Below are 18,573 nucleotides of genomic sequence, written 5' to 3'. Positions count from 1 at the left end.
TGACACTTAAATAGAATTTGCATAATAATTTGGAACAGGGTGTATGTCCATTTTATGTTGATTCATCTATAGACTATTTGTATGATTTTAGCGCCGCACTTTATCTTGTTTCTATTGGAGGTTTTGCTTGGTTACCTTGTGCTTGGCTGCTTTTTTATTTATTTTTTCCATCACTCATTATCTTGCTTACTCAGTACCTTTAGGCGCTCACATTTACCCATATTTCCTACACTAACCAAATTTACCTGCATGATTTGTTAAGCAAATAAATATCAGTAGCCATATGATGTATAATAAACGATTGTTATTCTGTCTGTGTTTGGGCTATAGAAGTAGTTTGTTTACCTCAACCATTGAGTCAAATACCATAGGTCCCTTAAAGAAGAGCTAAACTCTGGAAGCCGTGCTCAGTAAAGGCAGACTGATGGACAAATATTAGTCACCAGTATTGCCTGTTATCTCCCTGCAGCTGATCGTTTCCCCATGACTGACTCTTGTTCTATACTGCATGTCTGGGTGGAGGCTGCCTTCATAATAGAGTAGCAAGGCTTTCCTTCCTCATGTCAGAGTTGTCCCTTGATGAGTAGTCTTCTGATGACTAGGCCTAGCCTCCCCTCTGATGATGTGCCTTAGCACGAAAGGCCTTAGGAGGAGCTGACAGAGTGTGACGTCATTTTGCCGCCGGAGCCACGTGGAAGCCTGGCGGCCATCTTTTAAAGGTATCCAGAGGAACGAGCCCAGTATCCAGGCTGAGCGCTTATCCATCCTTAAAGGGACCTCTGGACCCAGCAGATTCTCAGACTAAACCAGGCTTGATGACCAGTCTCTAGAGGGAAGCTCACCACCCTGTCCACTACGGATCATAACCTTGTGGTTTATATCTATATGCTCAATTTCCATGCGCTTCTGGTGAGTGCGCACCCCTTCCATTTTGATTCCAGTCACAAGTTTACTGAGATATCTGCCTTATAGGAGACCATCACTTGTGCCATTTTTGAACTATATTATAATATTTTTTATCTACATGAGCTCATACCTTGCTATTTATTCATTTACTGATATAGTTATTAAGCGCTGCACTTTATATTTATTGCTACTTTAAAGGTTACTGTGGTTACCTTGAGTGTCTCAGCTGCTATACACGCTCACTATATTACCAATTTATCAGTCTTCTGATGACCGCTGAGAAAATATTCAATAAACAGCAGGAATTTTTTTAACAATGAAAGTTTTTATTAAAAGGTGCTTGTAAAGGTACACATCATACAAAGGATAGAAACAATGTACTACAAGATACAAATTACAGGCAAGTCACATTACAGAGAAAGAAAGTAATGCTACTGCATGGCATAGTAAGAGTTACCAGGTCAATTCCAGGATTTGATTGTCAGTAAGGTACAGTGGGGATCGAAAGTTTGGGCACCCCAGCTAAAAATTTGTATTAATGTGCATAAAGAAGCCAAGGAAAGATGGAAAAATCTCCAAAAGGCATTGACATCACCTGGTCTTCCCAGACGATGATTGAGAACAATCCATGACACTGGCAGGTCTCAGCTTTGCAAAGGGGGCAGTGTATGCTATAAATTCTGCAGGGTGCCCAAACTTTTGCAGACGCCATTTTTTTGTTTTCTGTTATTTTGAAAGTGTAAATGATGGAAATAAAATCTAACTTTTGTTGACATATTATAAGAATGTCTAATCTGTAATTTGATGCCTTTTGGAGATTTTTCCATCTTTCCTTGGCTTCTTTATGCACATTAATACAAATTTTCAGTTGGGGTGCCCAAACTTTCGATCCCCACTGTAAGTATTAATGCCATGATGTCATACATATTAAGAAGCCTGATTTGGGGGAGGAGGATGGGAAGTAAAAAAGTAGGCAACATCATGCCCTGTCTTACAATTGGAGACCACTCACCAATTAGAGACCACTCAACAGGGTAAGCGCAAGGTAGAGTACTCCTCAAACTGTCAAACCCTGTGCATTGATCAAATTTGTCCAGATTTTACCATATTTTCTAGGACAGTTTATAGAGAGCAAGAACCCCATTTATCGCCGTCATCCAACTGCATATAGTGTGTGTGCGGGTTGGGGAGGGATATGAGGATTTCCACTTCATAAGAATTTTTTCTTTTGGTATAAAAAGTAAATATTAAAAAATTAGATAACTGGAATCATCAATTTTATCAGTAATACTGAGTAAAAAGATAATGGGGCCCATGGGGAGTGAAATCTCACTCACCATATTCACCATATCTATCACCTATGTCCAGTAGGAATGAACTTTAGGACATGACCATACAACATGAAAAAAGTACCAGTGTCAGTACCACACTTTAGATATGCATCTGACAGCTGTGGGTAAATAATAGAAAAAAATGTGGAATATACTGTAATACACAATGTAAAAAGTTAAATTGAATAAATCTATCCCTGAGTGAGATCATATCGGGTAATCATTTATCTTAATCTTCCTTAGTCAGAGATAATATATCAGTTTGTCACTTCTGACACAGGCAGACCAACCGAGGTGCAGTCACAGAATTCAAGTGGGAGTAGGGAGAGGACAGTGGTTTCCAGAGACTGTCGAGATTGTCGAACTTTCAATAGGGTCTAAGTTTAATGTTATAGATCTAGGAAACTGGGCTCCCCCTATTTGCCTAAGCTACTAGAAACCAAAAAAACATATAGTTGGGCAACTGAAAAAAGGCTTTAGGTTCATCAAAGGTTAACAAAGTGCCCCTAGGCATTATGTGTAGCAGTATCTTGATTCCAAATCTAGCTCAGGGATGTGGTATTATGTGCAACTGAAGGAGAGTAGGATTACTCCAAAGAGGAGTGTGTGGGAAGTGGTATTCCTCAGCCTTGTATCTTGCTCTGGTTTGGCACCAAACCATAAGAGTTGTTCTAATAGGGGTGGTAATGGCAGAATTAAAGCCAAGGTCTTTGAATTGAAAATTGCTGAGTTCTGCATAAGATACCTGGAGTGCAACCTTCAGAACCTCAGCAACATTGTTTCAAGGTTGGGAGAACCACCAGGGAACTGTGACAAGGTCTGCTGCCCAACAGTATATCAAAAAGTTTGAGAGGGCCAGGCATCCCCTATCTGATGGGAGATATAGGACAGATTTGGCTAACCTAGGGGTCTTCCCAGCCCATACAAAAGAGGATGTGGTTTTATCTATTTTAGTAAGTAAAGATTGATTGGCATTGGTCCATGGTTTTGAAAAAAGAAATAAAAGAACTTGGGCAAGAAAATCATTTTAATGAGATTCACCTGGCTAATTGGGCTGAAAAAGAGAGACATCTGTAAATTTCTGGGTAATATAACTAGTCAGGGGAATAAGATTCAGAACAAGCTGAGATTCCAGAGACTGAGCCCAAGACTTGGCCTGAGCTGGCTTCGAACGTCTCTCTTTACACAGGCCCTCCAATACAGGTTTAATATTGACCCCAGGTGTAAGCCTTAAAGGCATCCCAAACCATGTCTGAGGAGGCAGAGTCAGATTTGAGTATCTAATAGGTGTTTATAACTTCGCCAATTTGTGTCTCAATATCTGGATCAGTAATCCAATACTGGGATAGCCTTCAAAGCTTATCTGAAGGTAAGTCCATTATACATAATTGTAGTACAACATAGAATGGAAATGTGATAAAATATGCCACTCGGCAGTTGAGAAAGCTATTGGACTCTGGAGAGAACAGGCGTACTAGCGTATAAAAAAAATGAAAAGTAGTGCCGCGCCCTTATATAAACACCGTGAATAAATAAATAAAATCAATTCATAATAAATAATATCTGTAAATACTTTTCCCTTAGTTTCTCCTGAGAAAAAAAAAAAATATAAATGAATAATCTAAAAAATATTTGATATTAATTAATAAAATAAATAAATAAATTTAAAAAGAACAATTCATACATATTCAATAAATTTAAAAGAATGATTAAATAAATAAATAAAATTAGAAAAATAATTCATAAATGTCCAAAAAAAAATTGAAAATCCCTTCATATATCAAAGCCCCACTTAGATGGGATTTGATATATGAAGGGATTTTCAATTTTTTTTGGACATTTATGAATTATTTTTCTAATTGTATTTATTTATTTAATCATTCTTTTAAATTTATTGAATATGTATGAATTGTTCTTTTTAAATTTATTTATTTATTTTATTAATTAATATCAAATATTTTTTAGATTATTCATTTATATATATATTTTTTTTTCTCAGGAGAAACTAAGGGAAAAGTATTTACAGATATTATTTATTATGAATTGATTTTATTTATTTATTTACGGTGTTTATATAAGGGAGCGGCACTACTTTTCATTTTTTTTGCCAATGTTTATATATTTAATGAGAATATAGCCAGGTGCTAGCAAACTTATCCGGCTCATAGGATACTTTTTATTTATCTCTAGTACTAGCGTATGTAATAAAATCAATTCTAGACAGAGTTCAGTGGATAGAGGATAGATACGTATAGGTCCTCGTGGTAGGGACTTCCAACGCCAAAGTCTATCAACTGCTACACTTCAACCCATTTAGATAAATCCTATTCTTTGTTAACATCAGGGTAAAACCTATCCAGGGTGGGGTTAGGAGCCACATTAAAGTCCTCAGCTATAAGGATATTAGTGGTAGAGTAGGAAGAAAGGATAGGGATCAGATTTTGCAAAACCTGAAGAAGGGCCAGAGAAGGTATATAGAGTCCTACCAGAACAGGCTCAAAACATTCTATCCAAGCATGCACAATTGCAAACTTTCCTTCAGGATGCATCTTGAGTTTAATCAACATACAGGGAAGAGACTTATGAATTAATACACTCAATCCCTTAGCATAGGTAGAGTAGGTGGCATCATAATAATGACCCACCCATGCCTTTTTAATGATCAACACTCTAAGACCCACAAAGTGGGTTTCTTGTAAAACACAAATTTACAGATTACAGGTTTTAAGGAACTAAAAAATTAAAGCGCACTTTATTGGGAAATAGAGGCCGAGGACGTTTCACTAAATGCAATTAAGGGTATCCATTTTAGTAATAATGTATTCATGCATACACTCCATCCAATGAATCCAATTACAACCCCTCAAGCTGAATCCTGGGCTCTTGACAACAGTGACAGAGAGTGATGACAATAGGCATACATTTCTATTGGAAGTGATCCATAGCATAAAAGTGTAGCTTATACTGCACTGCACCATGTACAAAAGAAATAAAACAACACAACACTGAAACTTCACCTGTCCCTACCCAATCCACATTTCAAAACAGGAGCAGACTTCAGAACCATAACAAACCACAATTGAAAACCACAGGTGAGTAACTAAGTAACAGATAACTACATAACTGATGCTCTAATACACAGCCAGTAGAAAGGATACTCTCATCACGCTTAGGCCAGTGGTCATGAAGAAAGAGCATATAGTACTCCCAAAATTTGCTGTGGCCTACACATAAAAAGCAAGAGCTAGACACAAGCCACTGAAGATGATTCCATATAGAATACCATAGAGGCTGCTAAGAAAGTGCAGGCAGAAACGTTTAGCACATAGGTCCCTTAACATTTGACATGATGTGTTTCCAGCCATGTGGCAGTGGTGAAGTGAAGAACCTAGTGGCGTCCCCATCCTATACATGGAGTTTAGCCTGGAAGTACATACTAAACTGTATGCCTTATCTTAGAGCTTAGCTTTGACACCATCAAACGAACATTGTAGCCTTTGAGTGTCAACTGAATATTCAAGAAAGATAAGCAACTTTGCATTTTCATAGCAGAGCTCACCTTGTGCTCTAGCCTCCTTCAAGACCAATTCCCAATCTCTATATTTGAACAGCTTGAAGATGAATGTGCAAGGAGGAGCTCCTAGGAACCCTGAACATACTGTATGGAGTGCTCACTCCACCCAAAAGAACCCTGAAAACCTGGCACAGAGCAATAGGGAGTGCACAAGGTTCTCTGCAAACATGGTCGGAGCCCCCTCGGACAAGCCCAGCATGCGGTTATTATTCCATCTGTTACGGTTTTTGGCATTTTAGGCTCTGATATTCTGGCCTCTAGCTCCTTTTTTTTGTTACAAAAGAAGACCTCTAGATCTTTAACCTTGATCTATAAAGTGTGTATTATAGCTGTATGGTCATAACCCACATCCTCAACACCGCTCACCCGCTGTTCCACTGCTGTGATCCTCTCATGGAAGCTATCCATGTCTCTATGCATAAGACCAATATCGGTCTGTAGATGCCCCAACTTTGAGATAAGTGCAGTCTGGCTTATCAATATATGCCACAGCTGCATTAAATGTGATTTGCTCAAGTGATGCAGGGTCTCCCAGGTCAGTCTGTGAAGCCATGTCCAGTAGGCTGGCTGGCCTTGTCACCATGCTGGATAGATGGACTTTTGGGACTCATGCGTGTATGAGGGTAAAAGCAGTACACACCTTAATAAATGTCTGAATCACTGAGCTAAGCGGCAGAGCTGTACAGTCAGTCAACTGGTTTGGTCGCCATCTTGGACACCTTTACAAGCAGGAAATTTGGAGAAATCATGGACCCACAGAATGAAAGAACCAGAAGCAAGGAGAAGCTTGCCCTGCAAGATGTTAGGTACATCTTTCTTTCCAGCAAGAACAACTATGACCATCACAGTAGAGACATCTAACTTCAAATCTTGTTGAATTTGCATTTACAGGCAGCAGTGGCATAGGTTTCTCAAAATGAAGATATACAGATATGAGGCTACAAGACAGGTGTGTCTAGGTTCAATCACATTAGGAAGTACCCTACTTTTTCTTTCAGAAGAAATTAAGTCCAGACATTTCAGGGTACTGCTTAGGCATAATAAACATAAGATAGAAAATCCTAATGTGCTTGCAAAGGCTTTTTTAAATTAACAGACATGTTATACATACCTTCTCTGTGCAATGGTTGAAGTTAGAAGCTGATTGGCTACCATGCACAGTTGCACTAGATTTTGCACTCTCTAGCTTTAATAAATAACCCCCCATGTGATGATCCAGAAGCAGCAGAAAGAGTGTTTCTGGAATGAGAACTCTGGCGGGAAAATCTACTTGCACTTTCATTCAGGTCCCTATCATTTCATTCCATAAAGTATTTTTAATGCCTTTAGGGCACCTCTGGCTTACAAGGATCCATTTTGTTATCCTTGTAGTATTTGGAAAATAATATTTCCTCTCACAATATTTGGAAATTGCAGCTTTGCTCTCAGCAGAAATTGCACTGTGAATATGTTTTCAAACTCTAGATGTTGAACTCACCATTTTAACTAATAAACTAATTTATCAGACAAATTCACCCTCTTACCTGTCAATTAAGACCTCAGAGGACAGAAACTAACATCTACTGTACCCCAATAATCACCCAACTGTATGGATTACAAGATGCAAAGCTAACTCAAATCTTTTCCCTGCAGTGCCCTCCTAGTGGCAGAAATGCATATTTCTTATTTGAGAACTGCATTGAGAAGTACAGTGTTACTTCAATTGTATTTCAGGATTTGCTTGTCTCCAGCTATGAGAACTTGCAATAATTTAAGACTTTACATAAAGTTTCAGAAATCTTTCATTAAGGTCTTCATGTTTCATAGTTTGAATACCATGTCATAGATATATTATTTATCATTGTAAAAAAACATTCCACACTTCTTTCTTCTTTTCCAATGTTCCCAGAAAAAAACAAAAATGGCTTTGATAAAATGGAAAAAAACTTTTTTCCCTGATTTTTCAAAGTCTTGAAATCAAGAACTAATTTGTTCATCTTTCCAGGTTTAGATTCTCTTTTAGATTATTTTTATTTAACTTATTGTAATATGTCCTAGTTTGGTTGATCTTTCTAGCTGGGATACACACACTTCAAATGTCATGTTTAATGTTTCATCTGATATTTAGCAGTCTACAGGTATGTTGGCATTTTATTGTTACAATGTGCTACTATCCTGTTTAATTTTAATTCATACTACACACATTTTCCATAATATCTTCCACAAACCTCCTTGATCACCTGAAAAACAGAGATGTGTTCATTATTACAGAACTTTATAAGAAGACTTGTTTTCAAAGATCCCACTGGATGGAGCAGCTTCTTTAACGAGAGAGGGGAGATGGTCACATTCTATTACATATTTAATTATGCATTTCTTACTGATGGGAGATATAATTTCCAGAAGGTTGGAGCATTTGTTCCAAAATTTCCTGAAGAAAAGCAGCTTGTTTTCTTTAATAACATAATCTGGAAACATGGTGAGGTCAGTACTTTCATGGTCCTAACCCACTGCGCTTCTCCTGGCCAGTCTGGTATCATCAGAGGTCATACATCTTCTACTTCTGTAGTTACAGTGGACAATACTTTAATGCTACACTGAATAATGGTCACATAATTATGCTATAGTACTCTGATGTCATTCCTGATGTCCTAGGATTAGTGATAAGCTTGAGTTTGGTCCAGAATATAGAAGGCAGCTCTTGGGTCAATATGGTACACAAAGGGTTAGGGATGCCTCTGACATAATTTTTCTTATGTGGTCATGTTACCATATTAGGTCATAGAAATCAGGAGGAGCAGCTCCAGCTTTTTATGTACATGCAGCTGACAACTAACCTCTGTCTGGCAGTGACAGGTGACTTTTGGGTTTGTCTCAACATGGGTGCGGACCAAACCCAGAGTCAAACCCAAATTCAGAAGTTACTTGACATCCAGCATTGTTCAACCCGTTTTCTCTGAGCTGAAGTCTGGAATACTGATGACATTTGATAGAAAGAAATGGTTGCAGGTATAGCTCTGAAGTAAAGGTGAATATTGCTGCAAAGACTGCATTTATTTTTTTTAATTTTTATTCTCTGTTTTTATTTAAAAAAAAAAGAGTGAAATTTTTCTTTACCGATCAACACTATATCAAAGTAATATTTATTTTCTGGGAAATCCTATTAGTGAAGTTAACAAGAGACATAAACAGTAATCTAACCCGCCACAGTCCAAAGTAAAATACCAGTTTTGGGTAGAGTAACTTGCCTTCAGCCGTGTAGACCAGGAGAATTGTTTGGATTCTAGAAGACCAGTAGTTAAATGACATGTGCCCCACAACAATATGTAGACGTGAGCTAAATGTCATGTCATATGGACCATAAAACCACCACCGCCAATATTACTCAGCACTCAGCATCTGCTACCTCTTGGCTTTATCATATCATCTATATCAAATTAATTTCAGAATATTACAAAGCAGAAAATTCTAGGTGAATTCAATCACTTTAAATTAAATTTGTAATCTATCTCCCAAAAATTGTTTTGCCCCCAAAGCTGCTGTTTTTGCTGGTCTTCTCACCACCCCGGTCTTATCACTGCCCCTCTTGCCGAAACCATCATGCTCTAAATAGTACGGGGCCAGCAGCAAGGTCATATGGGTGGGATGTGACTATTGGTAGCAGTGAAAGTAAAAAATATTGGACTGCAGTCTTCTGAGGCAAAACAGTCTTTTTTAGCGTCCATCAAACATTTCAAATGAAAAAAATGCAACTTTTTGGAATCTTCAAGTTCTTTCATCAGACCTTGTCTGGTATGCGATGGAAATAAATATATGCTGGTACCCAAGTTCCCGCTCAAAGTCATGTGCTGCAGATCAGAGGAGTGGACTGCTGGGTTAAGGAAAGTATAAGGCCCCATTCCCATTAGACGATTTGGAATTACAGACATACAGACTCACAGTGATTATGCCCGTGATTAAATAAAAGTGCGGCAAAGCGCGTAACACGCACATGCATGCCATTAGTCATATAGGAAACCCCAAATGAGGCATGAGTCTGCCACAATTGTCATGCAACAGAATCGAATGGCAACCACTTGAAAACACATGTTTAAAAATCATGCTAAGCTTTTAACCCAAAAAAGGAGCGGGAGCCCATGAAGTAAACGGGCTGTCCTATCCGCGACACGCAGTAAAGCGTGTAAACTAGTATCAAAGAAATAGTGCAGCGCTTAAATTAATAGTCCTCAGTAATTCCCGATCAGTGGATGTTCCTCAATAAATAATGGAAGAAATGCCCACTCACCGGAACTACACTTGGTACAGTGCAGTGTATAAATATTATTCCCTGGTGTCACTGGAAGTGTACATCTGGTTAAGCCCTTGGAAGAGTATCCCTCTCTAGATCAAGCAGGTCCAGGATCACAACAATTTAGGCTCCGACACAGAGTTCCCCTTAAGGGATGTATGGGTGTTACTTTTACAGTAGTAAAAACCTCCCACTCTGGATGGATTCGGAGTAACACAGACTTCACTGGCAATAAACCCAGTCAACTCTGACAAGAAAAGAAAGGTGATGAAGAGACAGCAGCAGACGGAAATGATGGCTCCGGTGTAAGTTGGCTGTGTGAGATCTTTGGGCACCTTCTGGTAGATGTCAAACCTCCTGAAGTCAAAGGGCATGGTGGACCACCTCCCACCGACACTCATCTCTGATTTAGCTCAGTCAGCTTGTGTCAGAGTTGTTCTTCAAGCCTGCCGGCTAGACACAAAGGAACTGGCGTCAGCAGAGCTGGCCGAGCGGCCTGTGATTGGTGGAGCCTAAATTGTTGTGATCCTGGACCTGCTTGATCTAGAGAGGGATACTCTTCCAAGGGCTGAACCAGATGTACACTTCCAGTGACACCAGGGAATAATATTTATACACTGCACTGTACCAAGTGTAGTTCCGGTGAGTGGGCATTTCTTCCATTCTTTATTGAGGAACATCCACTGATCGGGAATTACTGAGGACTATTAATTTAAGCGCTGCACTATTTCTTTGATACTATATATTGAGGTTTTACTGGTTGCCTTGAGTGTACATCTGCTGAACTGATTAGCGCTCACTTTTTTACTCTGTTTACCAAAGCGTGTAAACTGCACTTTCAGAAATTGAAACACTCATTCCCTCAACGTGATATCTGAATGGGGCCTTAGGGTGTGAGTAGCCCACTCCCTAGAAAAACGTACTATCTGCCATTCCCCAGTTCAGTGAGACTACCTCAGTGACCATTATGGCCATGATTATTACATAGGGTGCTAGCAGCTGGTGGAATTTAGCTATAAGGTCAGGGCACGATAACAAACTAAAATCAGATTACGTCAACAAAGTGAAACTAGATGGAAGAAGTCCAAAAAATGCCTCTCTTGCTTTTAGACAGAACTTTGAGAAGTTGAAGTTGAGTACAAGAACATTCCTATTTTTATGATGTTTTTGCATTTTACTTTTAGGTTCCTGTGTCTACATGTTCTGAAGACTGTCCTCCAGGTTATAGAAGTGTTATGAAAAAGGGAATCCTTCAGTGCTGCTTTGAATGCCTACAGTGTTCAGAGGGAGAAATATCTAATGAGACAGGTGGGAATGGGTCTAATATTTCAATACGATTCCAGCCAGAAGTTAGATTTATCTCACGTTTCACATACATTAGTGGTTATCTCAAATAAAGTAAACAAATCAGGTACTAAACACTTTAACCTCCCTGGCGGTATGATTATTTCAGATTTTTGGTGCTGAAAGCGGTACCATTTTTTTGCATGGAAATATGTATTTTTTTTATTGTAGGCTGTAATTTTTAGGAAAAACTCACTGAAATCTGTCCGAACAAGAGTCTAGTAAACATCCCGGGTATGATAAAATTTGAAACACAAAATCATAAATTATAATTTAATAAATAATCATAAAAATAATATAAAAATAATAAAAAATTTAATTCAATAATATAATCAAACCAAAAACACTGAAATGTGAAATAGAGCGCCAAGTTCGCACATTGCTGAGCTCAGTCGCAAAATCGTTTTCAGTTTCTGATGACGAATTTCCCCCACGAATCATTATCACTCAATTCTGCAAGTGGTTCTGATTTACTATCGCTGTTCTCTAGTTGATCTAAACCGCTTTTGACCTAAAGGGACACTTTTTGGACGCCATGGACATTTCTCAGTTTCCAGGCAGAAAGAACAGACAAAATGCAGGCAGGGCACAGGACAAAGCACTAGGGACAATATGTATGTGAAATAGGTTGAAACAGCAATGTTTTACTGTGTAAAATGTAAAAAAAAATAATGACATTTTTTAAAATTTTTAAATTTCCCGCCGCCGGCGGCGGCGGTGGCGGCGGCGCCCGTACGTCCCGACGTCACAGGGACAGGACACAGAAGCCGGATGCCGGCATCGGCCGGAGGAGATGGCCGGGGACGCTGCAGGGGACACATCGTGGGAGCGCAGGGTAAGGTAAGTGAAGAACACATGCCGGAGCAGCGCCGCATGGTAAGCCCGAGTGTAGCTCGGGGTTACCGCTTTTGGTACTGAAATGTTACCCCAAGCTACACTCGGGAATACCGCCAGGGAGGTTAAACTAGCAATATTACCAAGTGGTGAGTACCTTACAGCTTTGGATAACTTACACTCCATTGTCAGATCCTCTACATTAGCGTTGGGCTCGAACATCAGCTGTTCTCACAGTGCATTGTGAGAGCCATGATTGGCCAAAGCAATGCACTTGACCATAGGTCAGGTGCAATTCTTTGGCCAATCACAGCACAATGCACTGTGAGAGCCATGATTAGCCAAGTCAAATATGTTATAAAAAATAATAAATGTACTTGATTTTACAGTTTAAAACCCCCCACCCCGCTCTTAATTCATGCTGTAGTCATGTAACTGTCTTGTGTGGATTCTCTGCTGTGCACGACTTTACTTCTATCTCCTTCTCTCTTCCTGCCTTTCTCTCCATCTCTCTATATTTGTCTTTCAATTTATCTCTCTCCTTCTCTCATTTTCTCTTTCCCTCTTTTTTCATCCTCATTTAATCTCACAACAAAGATACTTTTAACTGCATTGATACTTTATTATTATTATTGATATCTTTGAATAATGAACAATCAACCAATAAAACATATCTAACACCAAATCCCTTTTAGCAGTGCTGAGTGGCGTATCTCCACTTTTCTTCCTTAGCAGGAACCAGTTCAGCCTCCAGCTGTCCAGGTTAGGCTCAGGGGCTTACTTGGGCCTCCTGCTACCAATTCCACTGCCTCTACCAGCCACCTGCCACCTCAGCCCGCTGTGACAAAAAATACCGCGGGACAACAAATATACATGACTGGAACCATTAACAACAAGTTGTCTCTTAATTAATTACTTTGTATTTATTTATTCATTGTCTTGTAAGAAAAAACTGCACTTTTTTTATTTTTTAATTTATGTATGTATTCTTTTCTTTTTTTTCCCAATAATTTATTTATGTATTTATTTTCTTAAAAATGTCATAAGCAAAGCCATAACAACAAAACCCAGGAATAAAAACTTGGGGAGGATGGGTGGGGACTTCTTTCTTCGTGGAAGGGCGCCAACTGAGTGACCAGTATGTTACAGGACTTACGGTGATGCAGGAGCCCCCTCCTTTTTCTTCCTCCTACCAATAATCTGCCAGCACAATCCAAATCACGCGCCTTCACCATCCTGCCCTTCTGCCATCACTTAACCACTTTATTACCCTACAGACTAGTCTGAAGGGACCTTCCCCAGTCATGATGCATGCTGTGTTTGTAACACCGGGTATTGCTTTACACATGTTTAAATAATACAGACAGTCTGTGTCCTAACCATTCCCAGAGCACTTGGCAGGCAAGATTGTAATATCCATCATGGGAAAGTTAATGCTGCTGTCTGGTGAACAATTGACACATTAACTACTTCCCGACCAGTCCATGTACATAAACGGCCAGACGGGGGCAGTGCAGGGGCTTCAAAATGACTGATCACTGTGATAGACAATCAGAGACTATCACAGCAATCAGGTGATGGAACTGGGAGTTTCGGGTCCTGATCATTAGTACGGGACCCGGGGCTCATGGTGAGACACCAGTCTCTGTGTTAGGAGTGCCCTGTGCGGTGCACTCCCGGCACAAAGGGAAATAAGCCGACCCCCGACATAAAGCCCAGTGCAGTGAGTTGTGTATGATCAGCATCAAGGGCTTAAGGTGGTTTGGAACAGTGTAACTTCTTGCTTAATTTTTAGACAAAGGGTCATGCTATAAGTGCCCAGAAGACCAATGGCCAAATGACCGCAACAAGTGTGTACAGAAACCTTTGGAATATCTGTCCTACAACAATGATACAATGGCTCTTCTGGTTTCCATCCTGTCTGCAATGTGTTTTCTGAAAACTGCCATAATCATTGGTATCGTCATTTCATTCCGGAACTCTCCAATAGTCAGAGCCAACAACAAAAACCTAAGCCTCGTTCTCTTGGTCTCCATCATGCTGAGTTTTCTCTGTGTGTTTTTGTTTCTGGGACGTCCTGTATTTGTATCCTGTATGCTGCGTCAGACATCATTTGGAATCATTTTTACTGTAGCTATTTCCTCTATTTTGGCCAAGACCATCATGGTCTACTCAGCCTTCAAAGCCACCAAACCGAGGAGCTTCTGGAGGAAATTCATTGGGGTGAAAAAGTCTTACTGTCTGGTTCTCATTTGTTTAGTTATACAAATAATAATCACTTTAATTTGGTTACTTATTTCTCCTCCATTCCCAGAAAGCAATGTTTACTTGTATGTTGACAAAATTATAATTCAGTGTAATGAAGGATCCATGGTGGCATTTTCCATACTCCTGGGATTTTTGGGACTTTTATCAGCTATCAGTTTGTTTATGGCTTTCCTGGCCAGAAATTTACCAGATAGTTTCAATGAGGCCAAATACATCACCTTCAGCATGCTGGTGTTCTGCAGTGTCTGGATCACTTTTATCCCAGCCTATATGAGTAGCACAGGGAAAAACACTGTGCTGGTAGAGATATTTGCTATACTATGTTCCAGTGCTGGCATTTTAGTTTGTATATTCTTTCCAAAATGTTATATTATATTAATAAGACCAGATTTAAATTTAAGGACAAATTTACTAGTAAAGACACATGGGGGTTGATTTACTAAAACTGGAGAGTGCAAACTCTGGTGTAGCTGTGCATGGTAGCCGTTTCAGCTTCTGACTTCAGCTTGTTCAATGAAGCTTTGACAAGAAAAACTGGAAGCTGATTGATTTCTATGTAGAGCTGCACCAGATTTTGCATTCTCCAGTTTAAGTAAATCAGCTCCATAGCCGGCATATAGAGAGTAGTTTAAGTCAATACCTAAGTGTTCCATGTGATAAATGTACTTCATGTTGCAAAACGAAGCACTGTAGCATCTCAAAAGACCACGATGTCTTAGATTACCAATAAAACTCACATTGTGCATTAGCTGCTTAATTGTTTGGTCACTATTTTCCTCAATTCAAAAAGTTATATAATATCGTGTGTTTCTTTGTGAGTTGTTCATAAAATGCTAAAACCTAATACTGTTTTTTGAACAAACAATTTCAATTATAATATTGACTTAGATTTACCTATTTGGCTAGTGCCTGGCAGTACTAGGGTCGTTAGTTTGAATCCCAACCACGGCACCACCTGCCTGGAGTTTGTATGTTCTCCCTGTGCCTGCCTGGGTTTCCTCCGTGTTACTCCGGAATTTCTCCCACATTCCAAAGACATGTTGATGGGTTAATTGGATCCTGTCTAAATTGGCCCTAGTATGTGTATGTATGAATATGAGTTAGGGACCTTAGATTGTACACCCCTTGAGGGTTAGGGACTGATGTGAATGTACAATATATATGTAAAGTGCTGTGTAAATTGACAGCGCTATATAAGTATCTGTAACAAATAAATAATTAAAGTAGAATTTGGTGAATACTTCATCTTGAAAATATACTGTCAGAAGTCTATATGCCTCTATTCCCCAGACCCCAGGAGCGGACTGACAACTCATGGGGCCCCCGGGCAATAGGGGATCATGGGGCCCCTGTGTCCTTGCCAAAACTCAAAAAAGCCTATGAAAAAGGTACCAGGGGCATCTCATGGGGCCCCCTACTGACCCCGGACCCTCGGGCAGTGCCCGAGTTTCCAAATGGTCAGTCCGCCCCTGCCAGACCCCCAACTACTGTGCAGTCAGATTCACCTTTTAAAACTGTATTATTATTATTTAAGTACTTTGGGATTATAATCACTAAAAGTCTTTGCATGGAAAATAAACCTTTAAAAGCAAATTGCAAATATGTTCTGAGCTTCCACTATGTGTTGCAGGCAGAATCAGTCTGATTTTTATTTTTAAATCAGAAGAGGCTTATTGAAAATAGTCTCCGACAGGTACAGCAGACAAATTGTACAGCATTTGAACAAAACAGAAAATGATGAATACAACAATTACAGACACAGCTCTTACATCTCTACAGTGTTACAAGGTTAAAGGCGTTAGAAATGCCTATTCATAAGTCCCCGCATGCGGGGTAGCAAACAGACCATTCATTACATGAGAATAGCTCAGGAGGAGTTGTACACAGGGGCGGACTGACCATTGGAGAACTCGGGCACTGCCCGAGGCCCCGGGGTCAGTAGGGGGTCCCATGAGATGTCCCTGGTACCTTTCATAGGCTTTTTTGGGTGTGATTTGAGTGTGGGCGAGGACACAGGGGCCCCATGATCCCCTATTGCCTGGGGGCCCCATGAGTTGTCAATCCGTCCCTGGTTATACATTAACCCAAAGGGCCTTGCAACATGTGCATCTGGACCAACTCCAACGGGCCAAAGCTAGGGGTATCCAGCCATGGAGCCCATAGCTTATCAAATATATTTGGGCATCCTCTATGTTGACAATGAAAAAATGTCTTTGTTGGTAAATAATTTTCTCCAATCTCAGAGAGTTGGCTACAGCCTGTATCCACGCCTTTACAGAAGGGGATGAGACTGACTTGCAATGGGTTAAAATGAACTTGCAGGCCACAAATAAGGCCCTGGAAATAGCTTCTTGAGTGAATAGCTTCACCAAAAACAGGGACAGAGGATTGAAAAACCGAATTAATAATGTCATTCACTCCTCTCCAATACAGGTGAAGCTTGGGGCATCTTCAGAGTAGGTGGAGAAAATCTCCATGGTCACGTAAGCACTTAATACAGCAGGGGTCAGGCTGGATACCCATTTTATGCAGTCTCTGCGATGTATAATGAACACGATGCAAAATATACAATTGGGAAAGCCTCTGTGCTGTATTGAGCAAGCAAGTTGTAATAGCTGCAAATGCTTCCTTCCATTGGTTACCTGAGATTGGGCCTAAATCCTTCTCTCAACATGAAAGAACTTGTATGGGGTATTGCCTAAGGAATCTAGTCAGTAGCTAGAGCAAGGCTAAAAATTTCAAGTTCTGAGCTACGAGCCAGGCCTTAGAGCTACTCGCCACCAACAAACACACAGAAACAGAGACACCTGTACACACACACAGACATGTACATACACACACACATATACACACACAGAAATAATTACACACACACATACAGACACATGTATACACACACAGGCACGTACAGACACATGTATGCACACACAGGCATGTACAGACATGCATACACATATACATGTACATACACAGAAATACACACGCACAGACACATGTACATACATACACATGAACATACACAGATACATGTACACACAGACACATGTACGTACATACACACACACACATGTACATACACACACACAGACACATGTACACACACACACAGACACATGTACATACACACACACATACATGTACATACACGCAGACACATGTACAAATACACACATGTACATACACACAGACACATGTACGACTGTACATGCATACACAGACACACACAAACACACACATGTACACGTACACATACACAACCCCATAAAAAGTTACAGTACTTCGTTGTTCACTCACAGAGTCGGGTACTGCACTCTAGGGGGAGGCAGAGAGCACAGCACACACTCCTTGCTTTGCTTTCACTGCGCTCAGCTACTGAGCAGTCTGACGGCTCCCAGTGCTAATGACAGATCCGGCCTGAGCTTCGAGCCTGCTCAGCAAGACGGCCCTGGGAGACACACTGGCCCCCACCATAATTTCCACTCACCATTGGTGAGCAGGCCAGTGGAAATTTCAAGACCAAAAAGGGATTTGTGAAAAGAGATTCACAGGAAAGCGGCTACATTATAAACACAATGCGATACTCAGAAAAATTTCCAAAAATTATGCTTTATTACACATTAATAATTGACACACGGGCAATCGCCCTGGTTTACCATCACCCCAGTAGGAGACAATACACACAGACCTAAAACCATTAAAATCACACCAAGACCGGTCTAGATATATGTGCTGCAAAGGCTATGACCACCTAGTCTAAAGCATTTGCAGCACTTGCACATTGGTTACACTCCCTGTAGGAGGTGTATTCAAAAAATTATACCATAGGTATGAAATATAATATGCTATATGTATTGTTACTTATAGGTTACACTCCCCGAAGGAGATTTTCCAAAAATTATACCATGGGTATATAATATCACATGCAGGCAAAAAAGACAGAAACAGTTACCATCTGGAGAGAGGCATAACCCTAAGCCTATATAAGGCAATGTGGGTAAAACATTGAATGGAGAAAGGGAAATAACCCCAATGATATATTAATGGATACA

The 18,573-nt window shown here is 40.0% G+C and overlaps 2 protein-coding genes across 2 annotated transcripts in view; both read left to right on the top strand.

Annotated features, from left to right (window-relative positions):
* LOC149451016 (vomeronasal type-2 receptor 26-like) overlaps window positions 1-10,594 on the top strand; it is a 75,542-nt gene extending 64,948 nt beyond the window's left edge. Inside the window, exon 5 of the mRNA XM_089691156.1 lies at window positions 10,424-10,594. Within this exon, the coding sequence (XP_089547282.1) occupies window positions 10,424-10,594 (171 nt within the window). The remainder of the gene's footprint in view (window positions 1-10,423) is intronic.
* A 3,558-nt stretch (window positions 10,595-14,152) lies between these two features.
* LOC149451015 (vomeronasal type-2 receptor 26-like) lies at window positions 14,153-15,244 on the top strand. Its single transcript, XM_089691162.1, has one exon. It carries the CDS (start codon window positions 14,153-14,155, stop codon window positions 14,957-14,959), a length of 807 nt encoding a protein of 268 aa, XP_089547288.1. The 3' UTR covers window positions 14,960-15,244.
* Window positions 15,245-18,573: the final 3,329 nt, after the last annotated feature.

The sequence above is a fragment of the Staurois parvus genome, unplaced genomic scaffold (genome assembly GCF_062004578.1).
Source record: "Staurois parvus isolate SC_StPar_1 unplaced genomic scaffold, SC_StPar_1.0 ptg000552l, whole genome shotgun sequence".
Lineage (NCBI taxonomy): Eukaryota > Metazoa > Chordata > Amphibia > Anura > Ranidae > Staurois > Staurois parvus.
The sequence above is the reverse complement of the archived record's forward strand: the minus strand, read 5'-3'. Positions and strand labels throughout refer to the sequence as shown.